We start from the raw sequence: 16088 nt of genomic DNA, 5'->3' as shown, positions 1-16088 counted from the left end.
TGGAATAGAGCATACATCTATTCATAGAATGGACAAAAGCATGAAAAACACATTCCTTCAACAGGAATTCTGGAAATGTTTTATTTTTCCAGATTTTCCTTTTTTTTTTTAATTGATTTCAGAGAGGAAGGGAGAGGGAGAGAGAGGTAGAAACATCAATGATGAGAGAGAACCATGGATCGGCTACCTCCTGCATGGCCCACACTTAGGACCGAGCCCACAACGTGGGCATGTGCCCTGACCAGGAATCAAACCATGACCTCCTGGTTCATAGCTCGGTGCTCAACCACTGAGCCATGCTGGCTGGGCCAGATTTTCTTTTTAAATGTCTCAAATATTCTCATCATTTGAATGGCAATCCCTCCTGAAGACAATGGTAACATGAAAGAAAAGAACAGGTGCCGAGAACATTTCTGAGAGACCAAGCGGTCAACTCCCTCGGTGCCCAGAGCGTTGGGGAGAAAGGGCTTTCCTGGCGAGGGGCCCGTGGCAGGCCAGCCATCACCAGCTTACCTCCCACCTCCCATGCCCACTGCCTGGGTTATTACACCATCGCCCCACTTTCCACCAGCCCTCCTGGCCTCCTACACCTCATCAGAACCTGCAACAGCCAACAACACCCAAGATCATGACATCACACTGAGTCACGGGTCCAAACACCTCCATTTAAACACAGTCCAAAGTGTCCTGTTCTCCTGAAAGTGGGCCGTCGGCCTCTACAGCCTCACAGACAAGGGCAGGACCCACATCACCCCACTGCAATTAGAGCAGGAGGTGGAGCACACAAGAGCTGCAGAGGCTGTCCACTCCCTCGGGGGGCGGGCGGAGCCAGCCCAAGAGAGAGCTTCATGGCATGGGCAGCCCCTCTTCTATGGAACTTAAACTAGATCCTTCCTCGTTAGTTAGAAGCAGGACGGCCAGGAAAGGGTAGATACAGGCTCTGTGTTTAACCCAGTTGTTACAAACACCCTAACCTGAGTATCTGCAAAAACTAAGTTTTAAATCACCTGCCTGATTTCATTAGAGCCGTTCCAATAACTATCCTCCCTTACAGCGGGAAACCCCAGAAGGACACGCCCGTCAGCCCGCCCACCAGCCTGCTCGCCGCAGCTCCTTGGGCACCACTGCCCCCTGGTGGCAAATGCAGGCTGACGCGGCCCATCTCCACTGGAGCAGAAAGCCCTCGCTGACAACCCATGGCCAGCCCTGGGCGGCCTGAAGGTCCAGCCCAAAGCAGCAAAAAAGGCACTCGGTTCACTGTCCTCTCAGGACTGAATACCTTCCTATGTCCCAGCCACTCCAGAATGGAGTCAGGTCAACAGAACTCGTCCCCGTTGGGCAGCTCCACAGCTGACCACTGACAGCCCCCTCCCCCAGGGCAGTGTTTACCAGGGCCTGCAGCATCCCATCCATGGTGATGACACCCTCGATGGTCTGGAAGGAGGAGCGGGCCAAAGTGCACAGGCTCCAGTCCAGGAAATCCGCCATCTTCTGTTTGACATCGGGCCGTGTGATAAACCTGCCAGAAGGGAACACAGGCAGGTAGCGGCTCAACCCAGGCCCAACCTAGGAGAACTCACCAACACCCCAATCTACGAAATGAAGACACTTCCCCAACTGTGGTCCTCAGGTAGCGACTCCCCCCCCCCCCCCCCCCCGCCCCCAGACCTCTCCGAATACACATTTATAGAAACAGATTCTTCTACACAAAGATCTTTGAATCTTCTACTTCCTTCCCTTTTAGAAGTGATATCACAGCCCCACCTGCTCACACACTGAGCTCAGCCAACACGTGCGGGTATCTTAGAGATAAGCCCCAGAAGAACAACTAGAACGATTATCAGCAAAACCTTAACTACAGAACTGGACGTAGGAGAGGAACAAAGGATGCCTCGGCAAAGCGTCCATGGGACAGACAGCCACTCCGGACCATCGTGGGCACCATGACCACACGCTGATAACTCAATAAGCTGGTCTAAGAGGGCAACGGCACAGGTAGGTGACAAACCCTATTCTGTGTAAGAACTTACTGTGGTTTTTCGTTTGTTTGTCTGTTTGTTTTTCACATCCGAGAATTTTATTGGACATGGCTCTGGGCCTGGCAGGCCCGGCTCATGGCCCCCCAGCGAGGGCTGGAGGACAGTGGTTCCACACAAAACAATCTCAGAGCACACAGTAACCCCACACAGCGACACTCTAAAGATTATTATACCTGGGAGACAGGAGGGCTGCTCCACAGATGTGCAAACAGGTCAAATCTTTATAAACAAACATACAGTGAAAACGACAACTCAAATTCATCCCTATACACAGAGCACTCTACAGCAGGTAAACGGGTGGGGGTGGCCAGAAGCCACCATCCTCACTGGTCACGGGACCTGGATGGCATTATTGTGCATTTACAAGACGATAGGCACTATTGTGCATTTACAAAACCAACTACTTGGGCCCTAACTGGTTTGGCTCAGTGGATAGAGCGTCAGCCTGCGGACTGAAGGGTCCAGGTTCGATTCCAGTCAAGGGCATGTACCTTGGTTGTGGGCACATCCCCAGAGGGCGCGTGCAGGAGGCAGCTGAATTGATGCTTCTCTCTCAGGGATGTTTCTAACTCTCTATCCCTTTCCCTCTCCCTTCCTCTCTGTAAAAAATCAATAAAATATATATTTTTTTAAAAAGACCAACTACTTGGGGAGAGTGGGGGCAGCTGCCCATGCATGTGTGTCAGGCTATTCATTCTGGAATGAGGAGGGAGTGGTCTTTACAGCATATCCTGTGGCTGGTGGGCTTAGAGAGGAGCTATTCTGTGGAGAGGATGAGGGCGAAGATGAGACCACAGAGACCCAGCACCTCTGCAAAAATGAGGATCAAGATCATGTCCACAAATAGTTGGGGCTGCTGGGCAGTGCCCCACACGCCGGTGTCCCCCACAATGCCAATGGCAAAGCCAGCTGACAGCCCACTGCGGCCCACACTCAGGCCAGCGCCCAATGGGAGGAAAGTCCTATAGAGACTGATGCCTTCATTCAGGGAGTTGGCAATAAGGACTGCCACCACCAGGCCACAGATGGCAATGATGCCAGCCATGATCACTGGGACGATGGACTTCATGATCAGCTCTGGTCGCATGACGGACATGGCAGCAATGCCAGTGCCACTCTTAGCAGAAGGTGCTGAAGACCATGGTGGCTGAGGCACCCATGACCACGAAAAAGGAGGCATACTCGGGGCCGCCGCTCTTGACCTCAGACCTGTCTGAGTGGGGTGGGGGCAAGCTCAGCAGGCCGAGGTGGGGGCGAGAACCAGCTGGGCGAGGCAGGAAGGCAGCTGGCAGCGAGTGCAAGGCGAGCCATCAGAGGGCGGCTAAGGCTCAAACTTACTGTGTGTTTTTAAAGAAATTTATGGAAAAGTGAAATATTCACAAAACAGTGCTACAACAACTAAGTTACCTGTGAGGGGAAAGATCTATCGTATAACCGTATACCAAAAGAAATTCCACATGGGTTAGTAATTGTACATTAAACAACAAAAATGTAAAAAACCATAAATGACTACTTATAAAATGTGTTAATAAGACTTCAAGCTTAAAAGTAAAAATAACTAAAATAAGGGGAAAATTACTGTTTTGACTTTTTTTATGTTTTTATTGTGTGTGGTTTTTTGTTTTGTTTTGTTTTGTTTTATATATTTTATTGATTTTTTACAGAGAGGAAGGGAGAGGGATAGAGAGTTAGAAACATCGATGAGAGAGAAACATCAATCACCTGCCTCCTGCACATCTCCCACTGGGGATGTGCCCGCAACCAAGGTACATGCCCTTGACCAGAATCGAACCTGGGACCTTTCAGTCCGCAGGCCGACGCTCTATCCACTGAGCCAAACCGGTTTCGGCGTGTGTGTGTTTTTAAGAGAGAGGGAGGAAGAGAGAGAGAGAGAGAGAGAGAGACACTGATGTGAGAGCAGAACATCAATCGGCTGCCTCCCACACTCACCCCAACCACAGATCGAACCTGCAACCCCGGCATGTGCCCTGACTGGGAACTGAACTGGTGACCCATCAGTACACGGGATGACGCTCAACCAACTGAATCACACCAGCCAGGGCACCGTTTTGATATTAAAAGTAAAACTTTCGTCCAGAGGAGAAAGCAAAAGGCCACCAACCACCTAGGGTAAAGAGCCCACCCACACCCGCAGGAAGCTCACGCTAGTGAAGAAGACAGTGCACCCAGAAACCCACACACAGAAGTCAGGCCACAAAGCAGGTAGGTGAAGCCTAAGGCAAGAAGCAGGTGTTGGACCTCACCCGCTGCCAGCACCTGACACAGGCAGAACGGGGCCTGTCACTGTGGCGACACTGAGGGAGGTAACGCAGGATGCTACCTCAGTGAGACTGTGCGTGCACGGTCCCTGTGTGCATGGGCAATGCCATAGCAGCGCAGACAAAGAAAAGAAATGCAACACAGGTACTGTGCATTAGAATTATAAATGTGTGTGTGTGGGGGGGGGGGTTTCTAATTTTCTGTTCCAAAATTTCCAACTTTCCTACATACAGCTCAGATTGCTTTTATAATTAAACAAAAACATCTGCTTTTAAAATTGATGTAATCAATAGGAATAAAGTCATGTGTTTCCATTGACAAGTGTCTATAAAAGAAACTCAAATCTAAACGTCTTGGCATCCACAGAACATCAAGTTACATAAAATAGCCGGCGTTTCAGGTTCAGTTAGTAAAGAGAAACAGGAAGCTCCAGAACTACAAGTAGTGAAGGGAAAACATCTGGCCTGATTAGATAGGCAGCTCCCTCTGCAAAATACCAGAAAATAAGCAGGCAGAGGAGAAAAGCCACACGCAGCCAGCCCTGCACACCCATCACCATATTGAACAACCCACACACAAAAGACAGAAACATGGGAATCAGAGCCTGCCTGGGGCATGCGTGCTAGGAGGTGAGTTAACCTAGAGCAGCCTGAAGCCCTCATCCAATGACCACTCGCGCCCATTCCAGGAAGCCTGAGAGCAGGGCTGCACTGCAGCCTGGCAAACTGGCTGGAGCATTTTCATGCGCTGAAAACCCGACCGCAAGAACACTTGCTCCTGTTGACCACCAGATGGCGAGGGAGAGTCCCGCCAGTGGCTGAACCTGCCCATGCCAGGACTCAGGCTCTGCGGTCCTCTTTCCCCTGGAGGCCACCAGGGAGGGAATAAAAGGTTTAGGGATTCACCTCCTCCAACCACAGACTCAAAACTCCCCAAAGTCAGGCTCAGCACAAACCTACCAAACCCTCAGTAATTCTGGTAACAAATAAAAACATTTTTCACTCATAAAGTCACACACCATATTGGTAAATATGGGGAAAAGGTGACTTTCAATTTGTTCAACCTTTCCAATAACATCATTTAAAACCCCTAAAATGCTCATTCCACTTCTAGGAACTCATCCTTAAGAATCAATCAGAACAGTACAAAGTTGTATGCAGGATGTGCATGTCGGTATTAATTTTACTAACCAAATGGGGGGATAGCAGCCCACATGGCCAACAGAGGAGGTTGGAGAAACCACATTCACATCATAACCATGAGGCAGAAGACTGAAGGGAGCTCCAGGCCTGTCGGCACCTGGTACGGACACGCGTGGGCACCAACACGCCCGCAGACAAGCGCCTACACACAGTGGCAGGACAAAGGACAAAAGCAGTTCCATCTCAGGGAGATGGAAGTACATGTGAGTTCTATTTTGTACTTTGTGCTCTTCTCTATTTTCCGAAACACACGTGATCACTTTTACAATCAGAAATCAATACGCTGCCTTTCAGTCCTTGTCCAAGCCGTGGGGCCTCAATCTGGCAAGCGTCTCAGGCAGCTCACTCCTAAAATCGGCTTTTTTCGTTCAGGCTTCTTACGTTCTGTGGTTCAGCAAGTGCCTTCACAAATCTCTCTCTCAATGCCCCTAAGTGCCCTCTGAGTTAAGTGTTTCACTTCCCACTTTGTGCAAGGAGGCCATGGCTGCATAAGGTGACCCGGAATCCCTGAATGAGGTGTGGCCCATTTCCCAATCAGAATATCCACATGTTTTTAGAGCCAATTTCCAACGTTCACGAATGTAGAGGAAACCCAAAAAAGCCAAGTTTTCTAATGTATTTTCTCTCCACACACGTTTTACACCATGTCATACAAAAGATCAATTTAGAAAAACGGCGTCTTTCCATCCTCACATGTCAGCTTCTGCACGCAGTGGGCCCACCGCCTGGGTCGGCTTACCCAGCCCATCAGACAGAGCCATCCTACCTGTTTGAGGCCTGGCCCACTGTTTAGTTAACCCATCAGTGATGGCGAACGTATGACACGCGCACTCATTTTTTTGGTTGATTTTTCTTTGTTAAATGGCATTTAAATATATAAAATAAATATAAAAAATATAAATCTTTGTTTTACTATGGTTGCAAAGATCAAAAAATTTCTATATGTGACACGGCACCAGAGTTAAGTTAGGGTTTTTCAAAATGCTGACACGCTGAGCTCAAAAGGTTCGCCATGACTGACCTAGGTGACTGGGGATTTTTATCCCAAGCCACAGTGACCCAATCACAGCTCATGATCTGCAGTAAAATGCTTTCTAAGTGACTTTCAAAGGCGCGTCTAACTGCCACCACCCCAAAAGTGAGCTCATGCCCAGGTATAACTGCTATACCTATTCTAAATCTGCCCTTTGCTCAGTTGATGGGCCTATCAGGTGGCCTCCTTGAACCCGTAACCCAGTCTCAGGACTTCTGTAAGCCACTAACCCACAGTTGGGTGACCTGTACGTCCTGACCCAGGATCTGATAACCTGTGATCCCCAGCCCACTGTCAGGTGACCAATGAGCTCCTAGCTCGTAACAGGTGACCTGTGAGACCCTAACCCAGCATCAGATGACCTGTGTGAGCCCCTAACTGGCACTGTCAGTGGTCATGAGGTTCGCAGATCTCCCACACCCAAACAGAGCTGATGCTCCCTCAAAGAAAGAGACAGAAACACCTGCCCAGGCCCGTCAACCCAGTGGACAGCACAGACACACAGGTAGCACAGCATCCTGTCCTATCTAATAAAAGGCTGAGATGCAGTGTCCCCTTGGGAGTTCAACTGGCAGACCGGGAGTTGGATCGCTTGCTATGACATGTGCTGACCACGAGGGGGCAGCGCAGAACATGGAGGGCGATGGGCAGTGGAGGCAGGGCACTGAGGGAGCAAGGGAAGGAGGAAGCGGGGAGGCCAGGAGGCGGGGAACCACACTGTGGTGGTGCCAGGCAGCGAGGGAAGGAGGAGGTGGGAAGGTGGGGAGCCTCATCGGCCCTGATCACCGGCCAGGCCCAGGGACCTTACCCGTGCTCGAATTTCGTGCACTGGGCCTGTAGTGTAAGATAAACCCCTCAGAAGGCAGCAGTCACACATCCACCAACAGGGCCGCAGGAAGGCAATCGGGCACTTACTTGGACACGAGGACAGCAGCGGCGTCTCGGGCCTTGTCACTGACAACCAAGTAGGACTACAAGAAAGCAAAAAGAAGAGGTGCCATTACACACAGAATAAATCTCAGGAGGCTGCTCAGCCGGCCAGGCCTGCACTCAGGGGCTTCCCGAGAGCCCAATGCATGAAGCTCACAGACAGAGGCCAAATGCCAAAGCTGCACAAACCTCTGAACCTGAACTAAAGCTGCAGCTGTCGAGTGCTGTGCTCACCTCAGGAGAGCGCCAACCCACACGGTGTGTGTCATGGCCCTACAAAGACATCTGCAAAAATGGCAGAAAGATGGACCGTGTGTGTTACCACTGTAACAATCAGTGTCCACAGAGCACACTTGGGGCCCTAGAGCATTAAGTATCAGGGCAGTTAGGAGGCCTCATGCAAACAGAAGGGCCCCTGGGTCTAATACAAACAACTAGCTTTTCTTAGGAGGCCCGCCTTCAGAGGTTCCCAATTCTCATCTCAACTAACTTTTTTCCAAATAACACTCTTAAAAGAGCTTTTCTCTGATGCAGGCTTTCTGGAGAACAACCGCACAGGGTGTCAAATGGTTAGCAATGTACCGCCCTCATCCGGCAATCCCGCCGAGGACAGCACACAGGGACCCCAAGGTGCTCACCACCGCCTGCTGTGACCGAGCACACCTAGAAACAGTGTCCATCTGTGAGAGAGTATTTTAAAACTGGGTACAGTGGAGCACCTTTCTCCTTAAAGATTATGAGGGCGACATCTGACGTAAGACATTCGGGATGTGCTGCCAAGGCCCTGCTGAAGCGGCCAGTGAGGAGCACCGTAAAAAGCACAGGCTCCAGAGCCAAGCTGCCTGGGTTCAAAGGTGGATCCATTTATGAGAAAATGAACCAGCTAAGTTACTTATCTTTATGCCTATTGTCTCCTCAGCAAAATGATTAAAACAGTGAACTGACTCGTTAAGGATTAAACGAGTTAATATATGAAAAGCGATCAGCACAGTGTCTGCACACAATGGCGCTCAATGAATGCTTGGTATGAAAGTATGGCTGGCAGGCTGTAAGGTGACCCCGGTCCCATCGGCGGGCACGTGCACCCTGTGTAATCCCTCCCAGAGGGTTAAACACACTATTTGCTTCAAACCAACAGAATGTGTGGGGAGAGGTGGAGGTGGACATCACCCCGTGACAGTAGCCCGTCACTGTGACTGCGTCTGGCCAGCAGAGCCCGGCCTTGCTGGCTTTGACAGAATAAGCTGCCCCTTTGGGGGGCCATGCGATAAGGAACGGCCAACAAAGAATTAAGGCCCTGAGGGTCTGATTCCTGCCACCAACCAGGAGAGCTCAGAAGCATACCCGCCCCAGGGGCCTGACTGCAACCAGGGGAGACCTCCAAGCAGAAGGTGGAGCAGTCACGCCCAGAGTCCTGATCCACTGAATCTGAGGTGACACACGTGTTAAACTACTCAAGTTTAGGGTAAGTCTTTAAACAGCAGTAGATAAATAATATAATAATCTACATCTACATGCACAATATTTACATCAGATGTTTGAAGACTATATACAAGTGTTATCTCCTGGCACTAGAATTTGAGACTGTATTATTTTTGATGCTTCTCTATTTTCTAGTTTTTCTACAATGATCATGTATTATCAATATGACATTAAGATTTAAATTTAAATAGACCTTTATTTTACCTTACCATTGCCACCTGAGACCTCTTATATGTCATTATTATGCTTAGAGTATTTGCAATATCTATAAAGAAATGAAATTTGCTAAAATAATTCATCCTGACCTCTATATGAATTACCACAATTTCCAAATAAGTAATGAAATTTTACCTCTGAAAAATAATAACAGCAACTGCAGAAATATAGAAGTGTCAAGAGTGTACCTAATTAAACTCTAATATCAGGACAGCATGAGCACAAAAGAGCACTAACTATTGGTAATTACTAGTACAACCACACTCACCTGTGCTATTTGGAGAATACGGTCGGTTATGGACATTCGTGTTTGCCCTGGTTGGGTGTGAAGGTTCCCATCAAGGCGTGTAAAATCGAAAGGGATCAGGCAGGTCATGGAGAGCCACAGTAGAAGCATGTAGCGGGTCTCCCAAGTCTAAGGAGTTCAACCAAAATAAAATGATTCCTGGATAAAGGAGGGAGGTAACCCACAGGCCCCGATCACAAACCTGGTACCCTCCCTGCCCTCTCAATGCCCACTCCAGGCCCCTCAAACACCACTGACTTGAGTCTGGGGTTCCGGCCATCGCTAGCTCCTCCCCTGACTTCCCTATACCCCACACACCACACACACCCTCTTCATACAGACGTGGCTACCACAGCAGACCAAACAAACAGCAAAGTGGACAAAGGAAAATCATCACACATCAGTATGACAGCTTTTCTTCACTGGCACGCTTCAGCATGCAATCAGCCTTTTGAGGAAGTAGAAAGCACATAGAAACAGAAGATGAGAAAAAATTCTCAACTTCCCATCAGAGACAAGTGCCCAGAATGTCAGCAGTCAGTGAAGCAAGACTCCACTTTGGCCCTGGAATCACCTTCTCTGCAAGAAGCAGAGGAGCCCGGCCTGGCTCAGTGGTTGAGCGTCGACCTAGGAACCAGGAGGTCAGGGTTCAATTCCCGGTCAGGGCACATTCCTGGGTTGTGGGTTCAATCCCTGGTAGGTGGCGAGGCAGTCGATTGATGATTCTCATCAATGAGGTTTCTAACCCTCTCTCCCTCTCCCTTTCTCTCTCTGAAATCAATTTAAAAATTTTTTCTAAATATATTCAGAGAAAAAAAGAAGCAGAGGACGCCCTAGCGGGTTTGGCTCAGTGGATAGAGTGTTGGTCTGTGGACTGAAAGGTCCCAGGTTCAATTCCAGTCAAGGGCATGTACCTTGGTTGCGGGCACATCCCCAGTAGGAGGTGTGCAGGAAGCAGCTGATTGATGTTTCTAACTATCCCTCTCTCTTCCTCTCTGTAAAAAATCAATAAAACATATTAAAATGTTTAAATAAGGGGACTCGTTTCCCTCCCCACGTGGGAGTCTGAGCTTGATCTTCAATAAATCTCCACCTTTGCTATACCTAAAAAATAAAATGTTTAAATAAATAAATAAAAAAGCAGAGGAGAGCGGGAAAGGCTCACCCAAGACGTCAACAGAAATGGGGCACATTCGCACTAAGACCTTCAGGCTGTGGTTGTAACTGTGGGCTCTTCTGAATGCAACGGGCACAAGAGTGCTCCCTCCGCAGGCCTGGCTGCTCTCCTCAGAAAGGCTCGCGTCCAGGGCAGCCACCATGCCCACCAGGGGGCCTGGATTTCATTAGAGTTCCCACCATTCCCGCACTGACAAGGGTGACTCACTGTGCCTAGAGTCTAGGCCCTAGACTGACCGCACAGACCATGAGGTTCATGCTGAACACCTGCTTTCCTCTGGGAGCCTGAGGCTGCTGTCCATGCTCAGCAGAGTGCCTACAAGACCAGCCCGCACAGAAACCACGGGTTCTAGTCTCCATACCTTCCGTGGGGGACACTTCACACGTATGGTCACCACTCGGTGCTGGGGAATTACAGGTGTTCTAGGTGACCCATCCGGAGGAAGACCGGCACTTCACTGAGCATAATGCTTTCCACATAGGGATATTTCAAGTTAAAGAAAAGTGGGTGGTAAGAGGGTTATCACCACACTGTGTAAGCGTATTTTCTTTATAAAAGGAATTATTTTTTTTTAAAAAAAGATAATTTAAAGAAACGTAAAAAAAAAAAAAAAAGAAAGCCAAAAGAATCCAAGAATGACACTAAACAGCACAGTAAGGTAAAACATAGAGACAGGCAGATGACGGTGCCAGAGCAGGGGCGGAGCAAATAAGGGAAGAGAGAGGAGGGAGAGGAGAGAACATGAAGGGAGAAGGAAAGGGACACTCACTTCATGGTCCTTAGGATTCTGGTTTGTAAACATGTCTAAAACAGGCTGCACATCAGCTACTTCATGAGGAAATAAACGAAGAAATGTTTTATATCCTCGAACCTACCAAATTTAAAAAAAAAAAAGGCATTAATTATATAACTAAGAAAATAAAGGAAAAAAATTATCTTTTTCCTCATCAAAAATTACCACCAAGCCCTGGCTGGGATAGGTAGCTCAGTTGATTAGAGCAAAGTTACAGGTTGGATCCCCAGTCAGGGCACATACAAGAATCAACCAATGAGTGCAAAAATAAGTGCACAACACACTGATGTTTCTCTCTCCCCCCTCCCACCTTCCTCTCTCTCTAATATCAATAAATAAAGAGTGTGTGCCAAAACCGGTTTGGCTCAGTGGATAGAGCATCGGCCTGCAGACTGAAGGGTCCCAGGTTCAATTCCGGTCAAGGGCATGTACCTGGGTTGTGGGCACATCCCCAGTGGGAGATGTGCAGGAGGCAGCTGATCGATGTTTCTCTCTCATCGATGTTTCTAACTATCTCTCTCCCTTCCTCTCTGTAAAAAATCAATAAAATATATTTAAAAAAAAAAAAAAAAAGAGTGTGGCTCAGCGGGTGATCATTGACCCAGGAACCAAGAGGTCATGGGTTCGATTCCCAGTCAGGGCACATGCCCGGGTTATGGGCTCGATCCCCAGTGAGGGACATGCAAAAGGCAGCCAATCAATGATTCTCATTATTGATGTTTCTATCTCTCTCTCCCTCTCCCTTCCTCTCTGAAATCAATAAAAATACATTTAAGAACACATAAAATAAAAATCAATAAAAACAAATCAATAAATAAAAGTAAAAAATCACCACCTATGCCACCCAATGATCAAAGAAAATGAGATCATATTACAGTGATACAACTTAGAAACACTCATCGAGCTACAGCGAAGTGTGCACCCTCACTGGCCAAGTGCCTCTCTCCGGCATACAGCAGGCATTACTGCAACGTGTAGCCCACAGAACCACAAAGCCCACCCGAGAGGCTCTACATCACTCCATGGTGAAAATGCAAACAGTAAGTGCAGGCCAGACACAGACATCACCCGGGAGCTTATTCGAATGCAGAATATCAGGTCCCACCCAGGCAGACTTATGAAGAACCTTCATTATAACAAGGTCCCCAGGAAAAGCACCTGTACATTAAAGTTTGAGAAGTACTTTCGTTTCCATGTTTGTTTGCTTTTTCCTTGTAAAAAACTTTTCTGAATCAGTCATCTCTCTCCCTCTATTTCTAGTTAGGTGGTACCTGATCTACTCAAATGCAAATGATAAATACGTTGGATATTGTTGCAGCCAAAAGAACCCCTGGATCACTAAATATGGAACCCCAAAAATATGGTAAAATGAGAAAATAGCCCTTGCCGGTGTGGCTCAGTTGGTTGTGCATCCTCCCATGCACTGAAAGGTTGCTGGTTTGATTCCCATTTAGGGCACATGCCCTGGTTTCAGGCTCAGCCCCCCAGTAAGGGGCATGCAGGAGGCACCTGATGGACACTTCGCTCTCACATCAATGCTTCTATCTCTCTCTCCCTCTCCAAAACTTAATTAAAAATCTTTTTAAAAAGCCCTAACTGGTTTGGCTCAGTGGATGGAGCGTCGGCCTGTGGACTGAAGGGTCCCAGGTTCGATTCCAGTCAAGGGCATGTACCTTGGTTGCAGGCACATCCCCAGTAGGGGGTGTGCAGGAGGCAGCTGATCAATGTTTCTCTCTCATCAATGTTTCTAACTCTCTATCCCTCTCCCTTTCTCTCTGTAAAAAATCAATTAAATATATGTTTTAAAAAATCTTTAAAAAATAAAAAAGGGAGAGAAAAAAAATAAAACCCACAATTTATGTGTGAAAACCATCTTTTCCAAGAAAAAACATTTTTGGAAGGTAACTTCTGGACCAGGTATGTTAAGAAAGTATTGTCAAAAGAAGAAAAAAAACAAATTTTAAAAAGTGTTCTGTCAACTATGCAGTGCAAAGCAAATGTTACCTTGGTGATGATGTAAAGAAATTTAAAAGCCAGATGTACGAGGTCAACTGGAGATGTCTTATCTTGCACTATTTCCAACAACAAGTTCATCATCCACTCTAGAGAAAAAGAGACACAAAACATTTGCTATAAAATTAAACATTAATATGACATTAAAACAAAATGCCAAAAGAAAAAAGGGTTAATTTAGGCAAATTACAGAGCAAAAACTGACAACTGAAAGGAGAACCTGACAAACCTGTACCTATAGTTAACCCCTGGAGTGCCGGGGAGAGCGATCGCGCTCCTCCTGTCTTTCGCCAGAAGTGCCGGGAGCGCTATCAAAGCTTCGAAATGGCGTCCAGTTGTAAGTGTGCTTTTATTAGTGACGATGATACTGCTAAATATGTCAATGTAGTAAAGGTTTCCTTAAGTTTTTGAATATGTAACTTCATTTACTTGCGATTCATAATTTTTTTCCTAAACTGCTGTAAAATCTGCAAAAATGCCTTGGCAATTTTAGCATAGTTCCTAGGATATTGGTTGGCACTCAAAGGGTTAAAGATTTCTACACTCCTCTCAGAATTGATAGAACAAGTGAGAAGAAAAATCAGTAAGGACATGATCAACTCAACAGATGCAGAAAATGCATCTGACAAAATCCCACATCATTTTATAATAAAAATTCTCAACAAAGCGCTAATAGAGGGAACATATCTCAACATCGTAAAGGCCATATATACAAGCCCATAGCTAGTATCTCCCCCAGCGAGGTTATCAAGCAAGGATTAGTCTCCTGCCTGCGACAGGAGAGTTCAGAAAGCTTACCTTCTACAAAACCTGTCCGTTTCTTGAAGAACAGCACCAGCCCACTTTTCAGAAGTCACATGTGTGCACAAAGCTAACTCTTCCTGCCTACACATTCCCGGTTCACATCTTTACACCTCACAGCCCTGCTAACAAGTAAGACCCAGGCACTTCATCCTGACACCTTCTGCTGGCAAGCACACATACACACACACAAGCATGCACATACACACACGCACAAGCATGTGCACGCATATGCACACAGGCATGTGCACACACACGCACAGAAGCATGCACACACGCACAAGCATGCACACACACACATGCACAAGATACTCACACAAGCATGTGCACATACACACACAAGCATGCACACACGCACAAGCATGCACGTGCACACAAGCATGCGCATACACACGCACAAGCATGTGCACACACGCACAGAAGCATGCACACATGCACAAGCATACACATACACATGCACACAAGCATGCACGCACACACATGCACAAGATACTCACACAAGCATGCACACACACGCACAAGCGTACACATACACACACACACAAGCACGTGCGCACACAGCACACAGCCCGCACTCACAGCAAAGCTTTGTGGTCATCGGGAACTGGGTGACCACAGTCAGTCAGCAGCCTATTCTTACCAAGGTGTGGGTCCAACAGGTGAGGCTGCTGCTGGTATTTGTCCATTATCACTAGAGAGAAGAATGTGAGAATTAATATCTCCAAGACAACATGCACAGGAGCCTCAGAATCTCCAGTTTTCCTCCCCAGCCCCAGCCCGTGCAGCTCCCAGGCCGCGGGACACCGGGGTGCGCGCCTCGGGGCCACTGCGTCCATCCGGCCTCCTTTCCTGGCCCGCTGGGCACACCTTCCTCCCGGGGCCTCGTCCCCCTCCTTAGACCTTCTACAGCCCGGCTGTTCTCCCTTCATTAAACACACACCTTCCGCTCCTTTAACGCCCCTCCAGCATCCCCAGCAAGGTGCAGTCCCGCTGCGCGATCGGCAGATCTCCTATCCCCACCTGCCCCAGCCCCTCCCCGCCCCTCCCCGCCCCCTGCACACCGGGCGGCCTGGCGTCCACTCCTCCCGGACGCTGCAGTGGCCCCTCGCCCATGGCAGTTCTCACCTGCCACACGCCTCCGCGTGACCACTCGCCAGGAATGGGAGGTGGGCTTTCCCCGCCCCTGGACACCCACCTCCCGCTCCAGACAGCTCTGTCCACAGATCCTGTTAGTGCTGACCCCTTAGCCAGCCTCGGGCACGGGCACTGGGTCCCCGGGTGTGAATCCTCTCGGGACCAGGTGCCGAAGCACACGCTGCTCCCACGCAGCCGGCCACAGGGCCCCCGGAGAACTCAGAGGCCCACAAACGTGCTTTTACCGAATCACAGAACCCTAGGTCACGAGCTCTGGGTCCTGATACAGACAAAGCCGCAGACTCGGAGAACGTACACCAGCCAGGGCCCCGCCCGGAGCGCTGCGCGCACCCCACGCCCTGGAGCGCGGCTCCCGCACGCACAGCCGCGGCCTGTGGGCTGGGGTGTCCCCGGGACGCCACGCGGCCTGGTCCTGCGCCTTCCGGGCCAGGAGCCACGTTCTGCGGTGGCCTGAGCTCAGTGACAGCGGGCAGAGGCGGAGAAAAGGCCCAAGAGGTGCCGGCCAGGCTCCCTCGGAACCAGGAGGTCAAGGTTCAATGGCGGGCCAGCGCACAGGCCGGCTCCATCCCCAGCAGGGGGCGTGCAGGAGGCAGCCAGGCCATGACTTTCTCCTCATTGACGTTTCTCTCTCTCTCTCTCTCTCTCTCTCTCTCTCTCTCTCTCTCTCTCTCTCTCTCTGTC

At 48.9% G+C, this 16088-nt stretch overlaps 1 protein-coding gene and 1 pseudogene across 5 annotated transcripts in view; both read right to left on the bottom strand.

Moving 5' to 3' along the window:
- TBCD (tubulin folding cofactor D) overlaps positions 1 to 16088 on the bottom strand; it is a 100795-nt gene that overhangs the window by 83861 nt on the left and 846 nt on the right. For 4 of the 5 annotated variants that reach the window (XR_004966774.1, XM_036303629.1, XM_036303626.1 and 1 more), the window contains exons 2-7: positions 14893 to 14943; positions 13443 to 13540; positions 11415 to 11516; positions 9451 to 9597; positions 7470 to 7525; positions 1390 to 1519 (exon numbers count right to left, since the gene is read on the bottom strand). Coding sequence is in view for 4 of the 5 variants with exons in the window: in XM_036303629.1 (XP_036159522.1) it covers positions 1390 to 1519; positions 7470 to 7525; positions 9451 to 9597; positions 11415 to 11516; positions 13443 to 13540; positions 14893 to 14943 (584 nt within the window). In the remaining variant the exon portion in view is untranslated. Of the gene's footprint in view, positions 1 to 1389; positions 1520 to 7469; positions 7526 to 9450; positions 9598 to 11414; positions 11517 to 13442; positions 13541 to 14249; positions 14433 to 14892; positions 14944 to 16088 lie in introns of those variants that run through there. The other variant, XM_036303628.1, reaches the window with a different exon arrangement.
- On the bottom strand, positions 2607 to 3349 carry LOC118653078 (annotated as a pseudogene).

Source organism: Myotis myotis, unplaced genomic scaffold, assembly GCF_014108235.1.
Source record: "Myotis myotis isolate mMyoMyo1 unplaced genomic scaffold, mMyoMyo1.p scaffold_m19_p_38, whole genome shotgun sequence".
Lineage (NCBI taxonomy): Eukaryota > Metazoa > Chordata > Mammalia > Chiroptera > Vespertilionidae > Myotis > Myotis myotis.
The sequence above is the reverse complement of the archived record's forward strand: the minus strand, read 5'-3'. Positions and strand labels throughout refer to the sequence as shown.